The sequence below is a fragment of the Procambarus clarkii genome, chromosome 18 (assembly GCF_040958095.1).
Source record: "Procambarus clarkii isolate CNS0578487 chromosome 18, FALCON_Pclarkii_2.0, whole genome shotgun sequence".
NCBI lineage: Eukaryota > Metazoa > Arthropoda > Malacostraca > Decapoda > Cambaridae > Procambarus > Procambarus clarkii.
The window spans coordinates 40,376,082-40,388,499 of NC_091167.1; the positions used below are offsets into that span (position 1 = coordinate 40,376,082).

Genomic DNA, 12,418 nt, shown 5'->3' on the forward strand with positions numbered 1-12,418 from the left:
TACAAGGATAAGATTTGATAAATTCAGTTATCTGACTGAACACTGGCTCTGTTTAAATCAGAGATTTAAACATACATAGTCTAACCTAGTACCATAACTTAACAGCCAATATGTACTTATACTATAAACAACAAATTAAATTGTAAAAGTATAAATAAATGACCTTAAATGGAGTCTTACTGTCAAGTACTAGAAATTATATTCAATTAAATGAACTTATATGATAACTTAAAAATTAACTAAGCAAACAATTGATAACTTAATTTATATATTCAAATATATATGCAGACATATTCAATTTATATGATACAGTTAGCTTGAGTGAATCTCTTCCCACGCTATGGACACTTGTGAGGTTTTTACTTATTGAGGCTGAATTCTTTTCTGACAGAATGGACACTCATGAGGTTCAGTGCTTGGATAAGATTCACAGCTACACTACAATTTTAATAAACTTACTGAAATGTGAGGCTTAGCCTCGCTTTTTAACCAACAGACAGATTTATAGGATATTAAAGTTACACAAGCATACAATTGGCCAATCATACACTAAATAACCTTCAATATACTTCTCTGCCAGTCGGGGTGCCTGTCTGACAAGTTTGCCAGACTGATTAACTCTCTTGTCGAGTTTAGGCACGATATTTTGCTACAGCGTTGCTGTATGATGATCTGGTAGCGTTGCTACGTGATTATCCTGCAGTTGCAGAAGAATGATTCGAGATAAAAGTTTATGAATGAAGGTGGAGGAAACCGTGTCACTGATCTCCACTATACACTCTATTTTATGTGAATGTTCACGGATTTTCCTTGTAGATATTGTCCAGGTACTCCCCCAGTTCTAGAGAGTATTCACTGGCGATAAAAATGTTAGATAAGGTGTCCTTGAGCTGGTAATGTTCGCTAAGGATCAGTCACTTGTTCACTCATTTGTAAACAAACGCGGAGTGCCGCTGGGCTTGTTGGTGGGCGCTTCTCTCCCCCTCATCGCCCTGCCATGCTCTCTGAGCACGGTAGCCTTCAATGAATATTGATTGATTATTTTTTACAGTCTAGACTTATGATTGAAATAAGATGTGATTATAATATAATTAGATATAAGATTTAAAGATTATAAGTAGTATTTGAAAGTACCACTGAATCTTATTAAGGATTCGATTTTTAATCCTACCGGATGTTGAATCAATGTTCCAATAGTTTTTTAATTAAGAAGTCCTTCTAGAAGCTTCTGGATCCTTGAAAGATCATGTACAAAGTCACGTAGGCATCAAAAGGGCCCCTGTTGCGTACGTGTTCATGGTGCCATTGTCATCCAGGATCAAGCTATATAATGAATCTTTAAAGATTCATTATATGATTTTGATACATTTTAGATATGATTTTGATATGATTTAGATATGATATAGAAATTATACATTTCTTAGATGATTATTAGATATGGTGGGTAAAAATTTCCCACAAGGCCCAATTTGCCTAATAAGCCAAGATTTCATGAATTATTTATTTTTCGACTACCTAACCTACCTAACCTAACCTAACCTAACTTTTTCGGCTACATAACCCAACCTAACCTATAGAGATACGTTAGGTTAGGTTAGGTAGGGTTGGTTAGGTTCGGTCATATATCTACGTTAATTTTAACTCCAATGAAAAAAAATTGACCTCATACATAATGAAATGGGTAGCTTTATCATTTCATAAGAAAAAATTTAGAGAAAATATATTAATTCAGGAAAACTTGGCTTATTAGGCAAATCGGGCCATGCATATTAGGCTGAGAAGTGAGTTCTGGCTACTAGGTACGACATATATATATATATATATATATATATATATATATATATATATATATATATATATATATATATATATATATATATATATATATCGTACCTAGTAGCCAGAACGCGCTTCTCGGCCTACTATGCAAGGCCCGATTTGCCTAATAGGCGAGTGATTTTCTCAGGCCTCAGGTCTCATGTTTCACGGCCTCAGGCGTTAAACCTGAGGCCTGTAGTGCGTCTTTCACGTATTTCAGGGGAATTTTTCATGTTAATTTTGAACTTTAGCCCTCCTGTAGCTCTGACTGATCCAGTGGATATGTGGTTCCGCAGGTTTATTACTATGTGTCAGACGAACGTCCTCTTCTCTATTTTAAATGTGGCTAGCAAAGCTTGGGATTGTTATCAAGCAACAGAAGAAATAATTCCATTTCTCCCGGGAAATACCCGCGAAGAGCAACTTACCCGCTGGAACCATGGAAGATACTAGGCTATACTTCACAATATATCTGGATATATTTCCGGATATTCCACAACGTTTTTATTTAATAAGATTATTGTTCTGCATACTTCTTTTATGTGTACCCGAGGTAACTTTTCCCTTATGTACCCCAGCTAGCTACCATAATGATTCATAATACGCTAATATTTTTTTACGTTGTGATATTGGAGCTTCTATCTAACAGTCTGGCTCTCAATTAGTCATTATTGATTTTCATTCACGAAAGTTACGGAACAATCTTAAGATCTAATACTGGTATTATTTCTAATTTACATATTTGCCTGTGGCCGATGTTGCTTGAGCAGCGTCGCAGTGTCGTCAGAAACACTTATGAAAATATTTCTCTACTTTGAACACTTTTGATTAGAGGTTGTAACTAAAGAGTAGTGTCATGTAAAGTGGTCACTGAGCAAGTTCTAAAAATGACCGACAACCTGATAAATTCTTGTCTCATGATGGAGTAAATATCAGATATAAAATCTAAATTTCTACCTTTTTATGCTAATATAAATATCTGTCTGATGGACGAAAGTAACCAATGTAGGAAATAATTCAGACTAGTAGAGAACGTTCCACACAGTGTCACCAACCAACTGTGCTTGTCAACTGATCACGAGGACTGAGCCTGACCTGTGGGTCGACGACAAAGTCGTTTTCCGACCAGAAGATACCGACGGGGACGTTGACGCTACTGAGGGAGTAATCTGGTGGCGAGGGCGACCCGTACTCCAGAAGGTTTCTCTCTGGCCCGTAGTCGAAGGCATGAAATCTTCCTGCAATATTATGTTCTTATGTAATATTGTAAGTAATAAGCTTATGTTCTTATTACTTATGTTCTTATAACAAAGGGGATATTAATAGGGGTATTAATAGTATCAACACAAGACAGAACACGAAACAATGGGTATAAATTTTATAAGTTTAAATTTAGAAATAAATAAATACTGATAAATTTATTTTATATAGATATATTTACCTAGGTAAATACTGATTCGATAACAGGGTTGTTGATTTGTGGAACCAATTACCGCGTAGCGTGGTGAAGGTGGAGTCCCTTGATTGTTTCAAGCGTGGGTTTGGACATATGAGTGGGATTGGGTAGTTATAAATAGGAGCTGCCTCGTATAGGCCAATAGTCCCTCTGCAGTTACCTATATTCTTGTTGACCAAATCACACACTAGAAAGTGAAGGGACGACGACGTTTCGGACCGTCCAGGACCATTCTCAAATCGATTGTGAAATTGACCACAATCGACTTGATCGTGTGGTTTGGTCAACATTTTTCAGCCACGTTATTGTGACTCCTCGCCTGCACCTTTATTCTTATGTTCTTATTATAGTCAGTTGTTGACACTTAGCATTGAGGCTAACGGGGTGATGACATGGTCGATGATGTGCAACGTTATACCTGATTGGCCGAATCATGTGACAGTGGATGTGCTTGGTAAGAAAAACATACATTAAGTGTGGTATATAGGAATGTAAAACAAATGTTGGTGTATCTTGTTGTGTATAAGTTCCTGTGAGTAACTGAGAGGCGCTCTTATATGTTTACTTCTGTGTGTAGTAAATATCACTAATGTCGTTCCACTATATATTATTTCGTACCCATGTGGCAAATTGCGCAAATAAATTAAAAATTAAGACTATGTTCACAATGAACTGTATCTTGACGAAAATGACAAACTGCATAACTTAATTATGTTGGCAACTAAAAAGAGTGTCTGGTTTAGTGCGTGCAGGTGAAGTGCGGTGACTACTGACCTGAGTGGTGGACCTGCAGCAGTTGAGTCACTATGTGAAGACCAGTCCCGGCCGGCCAGTGGGAGAAGATCACAGGCATATACTCCTGGAGAATACTCAAGAGGGTGACAACAGGAAGATCACAGGTATATACTCCTGGAGAATACTCAAGAGGGTGACAACAGGAAGATCACAGGTATATACTCCTGGAGAATACTCAAGAGGGTGACAACAGGAAGATCACAGGTATATACTTCAGGGTAATACTCAGAGGGTGGCAACGGTAAGATCACAGACCCCGAAGGTGGATAAGTTACAAAATAAAAGAAACTTAAGTTACTGTAATATCCGAAAATGTTAACGTGTTTTAACCTATTTCATTTTGTTTTAACGTATGATAACATTAAGACTAATTATTATGAGTGATCGTTGGTTTTATAGCAAAATGTCTGGTCGGACTTCTATAGATGTGAACAGAACGCGCTTAACTAATCTTGGAGATAAGCTGTCTGAGAGCAATAGTACACCAAGAACTTCAACAAAATCTTGTAGATCTGAGGCAAAGTGAAATCGACACCAGTAATTCCATCTATCGTCATACTATGATGCAAGAGGGGCCACACATCTATGGTACATCTAATAAAATCAGCAGACTTCTAGATGTTACTACTGCTCGGCTTAGACTCGGTTACAAGTATCTCTGGGAATTCTCATTATCTGCTGATGTAGATCTGACCAAATGTAAAGTGTCAACAAAATTATTCGCATACCCTCCGTCACTATGTGATGGAGTGCGAAAAGATACGTGAATTTAGAGACATTTCCTTAACCAATGTTCCAATGATGTGTAAATATTTAATTCAAAATGATCTCCTACCAGAAATTGTAGCCAAATATCCCCAGTTTGCTAACTGTAGGTAATAACTAAGTAATTGTAACCTATCCACGGCTGCCCACTGGATGGGGGGCGGTGTGCAGGACAAACATCAATTGTGACACTAGCTCTCCACATATGTCAGTTGCTTAATTTAGAAACTGTATTTATTGAGAACACAAAAACAGTACTAGATTAAATTGGGAAGAATAAGATTGTCCCTTCTTTCAGCTTATCACTCATAAAAAACATTCAATCTCCACAATACAAATATTTATACCACTAGCTCATCAAGATTGTAACTTGTTTAGCTAAATTAATGGTGGAGTTCAGTCCCTGAGCCCAATATGTGCCTCTGTAACCTTTCCCACTACCACCCACAGGATGGGTATGAGGTGCATAATAAATGAACTAAAAATAAACTATAACATATAAACAAATAAAATATCAAATGAACAAGTAAAAAAAATATAAATGCTAATTGTATACAAGGGAGAGACGAATGGGAAGGAACCACTCACTCTATCCAGGTAGAAACCGTTTGATCCACCAGCAACGGTGAAATATATGAAAACACACAGGAAGTTGGCGACGGCTCCATCTGCACACACTGACGAGCTCGTGTCAACTCTTTTGGGCGTCAGCGGTAGCAACTCGAGGTGCCTCGTGCGTGACAGTTGGTCCTGCAACATTATGGCAGCGGTTAGTGTGGTGGCCCCCAACTGCCACAATCAATCAATCTTAATCAATCACAATCTTAATCAATCAATCAACGATTAAGGGTTACTCATTTTCAAGAACAAGATGATGCGAGGTGAACCAACAACCCGTCCTCTTAAAAATAACGTCACTTTTAGCTCGTATGCTCACTATGGCCAAATTCGGACGAAATTTGAAATGAAATCGACTCACAAAAGTGACGTTCTGTTCCGTTTTCTGTTTGAGTCGTCCGGCGTACGCGCAGAGTTTTTTTTTTTTTTTTTTTTTTTTTTTGTGATATATACAAGAGTTGTTACATTCTTGTACAGCCACTAGTACGCGTAGCGTTTCGGGCAGGTCCCTGGAATACGATCCCCTGCCGCGAAGAATCGTTTTTTCATTCATTAAGTACACATTTTACTGTTGCGTTAAACAGAGGCTACAGTTAAGGAATTGCGCCCAGTAAATCCTCCCCGGCCAGGATACGAACCCATGACATAGCGCTCGCGGAACGCCAGGCGAGTGTCTTACCACTACACCACGGAAACTGTACATAGGTTATAAGAAAGGTTATAAGAGGACACTTTAAATTAACGTTTTTCATAACGTTTTGAAACTTTATGAGAATTTCCTGCCCACCTAACCTATCAGAGGACCCTTAACTTACTGTTGTTGAAAAAAAAAAATCCCAAATTTATTTTCAATTTTTTTTCATTTTCAAATTACGTCTAAATTCGGCCATACGGGCAAACGGCCAAAAGCGACGTTCTTTTTAAGAGGACAGGTTACCAATGCTTATATATATTTAGTTCCCATATGTGACTTAAGTGCTCGTGTTCCCCCGTATCAGGTGTGTAATCCTGAAGATATCGAGTTCTTGACAAAACGTTGTAGTTACGTTGTGTGTGGTTCAGGGTAGTAGGTACGATACATACATCATTACATACATACATACATACATACATACATACATACATACATACATACATACATACATACATACATACATACATACATACATACATACATACATAAACAAAATTTTGCAGCTTACATCAATCAAATTCGCAAATGGTGACACCACACTCATGGGGACAGGTCTGCCTGTTATGTAGGCGGCGGGCGCCAAGGCGGCCATCACACGCACCTGTGGAAGAGACAAGCTATTAGTGAGAGACGCCACTATCACCTGGGTGCCTTTGTCTGTGTGTTTAGTCACCTTGGTGTGTGTTTGTGTGTGCTGACTCACCTAATTGCATTTGTTTATGTTTAGCTACCTAATTGTATTTGTGTGCCTAGTGGCATAGATGTGTTTGTGCGCACATTAATCCCCTAATTGAAATTGTAGAGTAGGATTACAGCTGCTGTGTGAGCGTCTTTAAATCATGTATCATAGCATATTTGTGTTCTGGGTTCTGCCAGACTTAACTACACTTCATCATTGGTAAGTTGAGCTCCTCTAATTAATAACGAGATATTGGAGACTTTACATAATACAATAACCGCAATTTCTGTACAGCATCGTAAATAATATAATATAATAATTCATTATGTCGGTGGACAGGCAGCCAGAGTGTATTCATACACGTTAGGCTTATATCTAAGTCCCCCCCCCCCAAAAAAGTCGAATTACTGACCCCGCCCAGGATGGAACCCCACAAGCTGACTAACTCCTAAGTACCTACTTACTGCTAGGTGAAGAGATACATTAAGAGAGAGGAAATGCACTCAGCTATTTTTGTCCCACCCGGGATTCGAACCCAGAATTATCGAATATGCGTCGAGAACGAACCCGACTGTACTACCGGCACCCTATAGATGAAATGTTCTTAGTGCAAAGATTTCAATATTTTTTCATTTTTTTATTTGGGGCAAGATGAAACGATCAAGATATAAGAGGCGGCAGCGTACCCACCCAGGAGTTGATGTGTGGGTGGTAGTCCAGCGTAGCAAAGAAAATGGCGGCGCCCAGAGAGTGACCGACGTAGTAGACCTGAGGAGCACCCGTCGCCTTGCGCACGTAGCTCAACATGGCCGGCACGTCGTAGCGCGCTATCTCGTTCCAGCTCCACCACCACATTAACAATACCAATATTAATTGTTGCTGCGGAAAAACTGCCACTCTCCGTAGCTTAGAAACTAGTTATTCCATATTTTTACGTATTTATATATATATTCCATATTGTCCACAGTAGTGCTTTAACTCTGCCACCTACCTGTAGTCCCAGAACTCTGCCACCTACCTGCAGTCCCAGAACTCTGCCACCTACCTGTAGTCCCAGAACTCTGTCACCTACCTGTAGTCCCAGAACTCTGCCACCTACCTGTAGTCCCAGAACTCTGCCACCTCCTGTAGTCCCAGAACTCTGCCACCTACCTGTGGTCCCAGAACCCTACCACCTACCTGTAGTCCCAGAACTCTGCCACCTACCTGTAGTCCCAGAACTCTGCCACCTACCTGTAGTCCCAGAACTCTGCCACCTACCTGTAGTCCCAGAACTCTGCTACCTACCTGTAGTCTCAGAACTCTGCCACCTACCTGTAGTCCCAGAACTCTGCCACCTACCTGTAGTCCCAGAACTCTGCTACCTACCTGTAGTCTCAGAACTCTGCCACCTACCTGTAGTCTCAGAACTCTGCCACCTACCTGTAGTCCCAGAACTCTGCCACCTACCTGTAGTCCCAGAACTCTGCCACCTACCTGTAGTCTCAGAACTCTGCCACCTACCTGTAGTCCCAGAACTCTGCCACCTACCTGTAGTCCCAGAACTCTGCCACCTACCTGTAGTCCCAGAACTCTGCCACCTACCTGTAGTCCCAGAACTCTGCTACCTACCTGTAGTCTCAGAACTCTGCCACCTACCTGTAGTCCCAGAACTCTGCCACCTACCTGTAGTCCCAGAACTCTGCCACCTACCTGTAGTCCCAGAACTCTGCTACCTACCTGTAGTCTCAGAACTCTGCCACCTACCTGTAGTCCCAGAACTCTGCCACCTACCTGTAGTCTCAGAACTCTGCCACCTACCTGTAGTCTCAGAACTCTGCCACCTACCTGTAGTCTCAGAACTCTGCCACCTACCTGTAGTCTCAGAACTCTGCCACCTACCTGTAGTCCCAGAACTCTGCCACCTACCTGTAGTCCCAGAACTCTGCTACCTACCTGTAGTCCCAGAACTCTGCCACCTACCTGTAGTCTCAGAACTCTGCTACCTACCTGTAGTCCCAGAACTCTGCTACCTACCTGTAGTCCCAGAACTCTGCCACCTACCTGTAGTCCCAGAACTCTGCCACCTACCTGTAGTCTCAGAACTCTGCTACCTACCTGTAGTCCCAGAACTCTGCCACCTACCTGTAGTCTCAGAACTCTGCCACCTACCTGTAGTCCCAGAACTCTGCTACCTACCTGTAGTCCCAGAACTCTGCCACCTACCTGTAGTCCCAGAACTCTGCCACCTACCTGTTGTCCCAGAACTCTGCTACCTACCTGTAGTCCCAGAACTCTGCCACCTACCTGTAGTCCCAGAACTCTGCTACCTACCTGTAGTCTCAGAACTCTACCACCTACCTGTAGTCCCAGAACTCTGCCACCTACCTGTAGTCCCAGAACTCTGCCACCTACCTGTAGTCCCAGAACTCTACCACCTACCTGTAGTCCCAGAACTCTACCACCTACCTGTAGTCCCAGAACTCTACCACCTACCTGTAGTCCCAGAACTCTGCCACCTACCTGTGGTCCCAGAACTCTACCACCTACCTGTAGTCCCAGAACTCTGGCTGGTCAGGTGAGAGGGTGACGTGGCGACGGCCGTAGAAGTTTCCTCTGGTGTTGCCGATCCAAACGTCGTATCCCTCGTCGGCTAATATGAACCCTAAAGGATGAAGAGTAATTATTATTAATGAAATTATAGTATCAATGTTATTTAGAAAAGTGACAACTTATTTGAAATATAATATTACATAGGTTTAACATACCTAATGCCTGGTCGGGATCATTCATCACGAAGTCTGCGCTCGACGAGAAGACGCCGTGGAGGAGGAAGGCCACACGACGAGGCTTGTTCCTCTTGTTCCTCCCGCCGCTGCCGCTGGTCCTCGATGCTGCTGAGTTGAGAAATGAAGGAGACACTCATTGCTGCTAATTTTAAGAGTTTGTTTAATTCATTGATTGAGCACCAGAAGCGCACAGCATATCACACTTGGCCGTCTGTAGCCAGAGAATACGGCTTGTTATTACAGTCTGCATTTTAGTAAGTTAGTGTTACATTATTACCTTATGAAGAGCATAAGATAACAATTTTATATAACAGATCGTAAAATACTAAAACTTGTTGTGTTATTAATTAGAGTGGAGATGATGGACTGCTGGCAGCGAGGGACCAAGTGAGATGTGCATTACAGCACTCGGCTTTGTATCTGACATAATGTGGTGGAGGGAGTTTATCACACTACTCACCTCCTGGTGAGTGTAGAGTCGCACGCTTCACCACGTCTCCCAGAGGGTGTAGAGTGTTTTGGGAAATGTTAGGGAAGGCGTGAGGGTAGAGGAAGGGGTCCCTGAAGGAAGTGAAGGGGTTCAGTGTAGCATGCAGTGCGGCAGCGTCCGCGATGCGGCCATACGGTATGCGGTGCATCTCCAGGATGTATCCGTCTTCTGTGATGAGGTGGTGAGTCTCTGCTGTGTACCCGCGGACCTTCATCAGTTCCGGCTGCCGGTACACCACACGTCAGTACATGTCGCTGCCCACACCGTATAACAAAGACACACACGACTACAGTAATACAGGTCAAGTCGTTACACAAAGGGAAGGGCTTGTTTCATCGTATTCTAGTCATGTACTATAATGGAGTGGATGAGGTATGTCACCCACTAGGCAGGCGGTCCTCCTTGCCAGATTAGTGGACGATTGTTCATGGCATGTGAAGCCCATCTATTACTCGAGGAAGCAGACTGTATCTAATGTCGTTAATTATGTCATAAGACGCACATACAGGTAATTGTTGCGATACTATTGGTTTTGTTGAAGAATTTCTCTCCTCCCAATATAGTGTTCATTTTGTTGAAAGTACTGACTCTGTGTGTCATTAAATGAGAGTACGGTCCTGCCGTACTGTTGAGTCTCTTGTGACGAGAGAGTCACAAGAGTCTCTAAACCTGTTGAGTCTCTAAATGCACTGTAGTTGCCATATATTTGTCTCCACCATTCATATTCTCTTACCATTTCGACTGATGGCTCGAAATATGTGGTTGGTTAGGGATTCTCCATTATTACATATATGTTACCTCTCTTATCTCTCTCTAAAAATATTATTTTTACAAACTATGCAGTCATAGATGTTCTTAACAAGATATTATTATCAAAACAAACTTTGTTATAACAGAAAACGTTACAATCGCCTTAATGCCACTCAAATCTTTTAACTTCGATCAATCTATATAAATTCTATAAATCTATAGATCTATAAACTCATAAATATTTGTATCACCCCTTGTATGTATGTATGTACCTTACCTGAATAAACATTTGAATTTATAGAAATGCAATTATTGTTGTATCTTATATTTAATCAAATACAAACAAGTGTAGTTTTGTTAGCTAGCCTTCTTGACACAAACTTGAATAAAATGGACAATGAATCAGTAAAATCTGCCATTCAGACGTGCCGCATTTTCAAAACATATGCATTTGAGAGTCATTATATAAAAGAAGGCACACACCGTCTGTGTGACAGAACAATAGTTAGCACCGTCTGTGTGACAGAACAATAGTTAGCACCGTCTGTGTGACAGAACACTACCAATTCCGAGACACCATTCAGGGTGTTAAGATGAGAGCAACAACACGTGTGACCAGTCATGTCAAACGTATCAGGTCCACACAAATCATATCGACGACATACAAATCAAAGGATTCTTGGTTAAGTCAAAATAAAGGTACACACACAATTAAACAAAACATGAAAAAAAGAAACTGACGAAAAGCGAAGGTCTTTTCCTTGCCAAACTTAGTTTGTTTAGTAACAGAATTGTCTTGGCAAGCCTTGTAACACCGGAATTATAGGTCCGGTTATTTATTTGGGAAAACAAGAATTGGCATTCCATGGGCATCGTGAGTGCCAAGGGTCAAGTTCCTCAATTACAATTGAAGGCAATTGTTGGAGCTTATTAATGTATTTGCCAAATTTTATACATTACTAGAGCAATATTTATTGCCGAGTGGTCAACATGCAACATATCTCAGCCCTGACAGGCAAAATGATCTGATAATAATTATCAGTACAGGATCTATCGAAGATAATAGCTGACATCAATTTGGCTCAGTACTTTGCAATGATTGTTGACTCTCGTATTTATATCAGCACCACTGATCAATTTTATCTTTGCAGTATGTAACAGTAAATGATGATATAATTAAACGATTTATACAATTCAGCGAATAAACTGCAGCAAAGGCTGAAGATTTTTGTTAACAATCTTCCTGACGTAATCAAAATCTTATGGCCGTCAGTAGCTGTGTTTCACGGCCCGTCTTACAGCGGAGCAACACCATGTCGGAAGCCTTGTCTGCTCTCCCAAGATTAGGGAAGTTGCTCCAAATGGCAGTCTTGACGCACTGCTGTCCACACAATATTAATTTGGTTCTAATTGATGCCATAAGCTCCAATATTCAAGTCAAGTTAATTTTTTGTGGGAACTCTTAAAAAGTTCCTCGTCTTTCGGTACTAAAGAGTCTAGATGGGCGTCCAGAAAACCAGGGGCAGAGGCAGTCTTCTACAAGTTATCAGCACTAGTAGTTGCTCCACAAAGAGTATTGAGATAA

General features: G+C 41.0%; 1 protein-coding gene across 3 annotated transcripts in view; it reads right to left on the minus strand.

Moving 5' to 3' along the window:
- LOC123754232 (lipase 3) overlaps window positions 1-12,418 on the minus strand; it is a 39,438-nt gene that overhangs the window by 8,837 nt on the left and 18,183 nt on the right. For 2 of the 3 annotated variants that reach the window (XR_011229063.1, XR_011229064.1), the window contains exon 1: window positions 460-1,453. Coding sequence is in view for 1 of the 3 variants with exons in the window: in XM_045736436.2 (XP_045592392.2) it covers window positions 2,914-3,056; window positions 4,049-4,133; window positions 5,423-5,584; window positions 6,655-6,747; window positions 7,516-7,666; window positions 9,355-9,469; window positions 9,573-9,701; window positions 10,054-10,306 (1,131 nt within the window). In the remaining 2 variants the exon portion in view is untranslated. Of the gene's footprint in view, window positions 1-459; window positions 1,454-2,913; window positions 3,057-4,048; window positions 4,134-5,422; window positions 5,585-6,654; window positions 6,748-7,515; window positions 7,667-9,354; window positions 9,470-9,572; window positions 9,702-10,053; window positions 10,307-12,418 lie in introns of those variants that run through there. The other variant, XM_045736436.2, reaches the window with a different exon arrangement.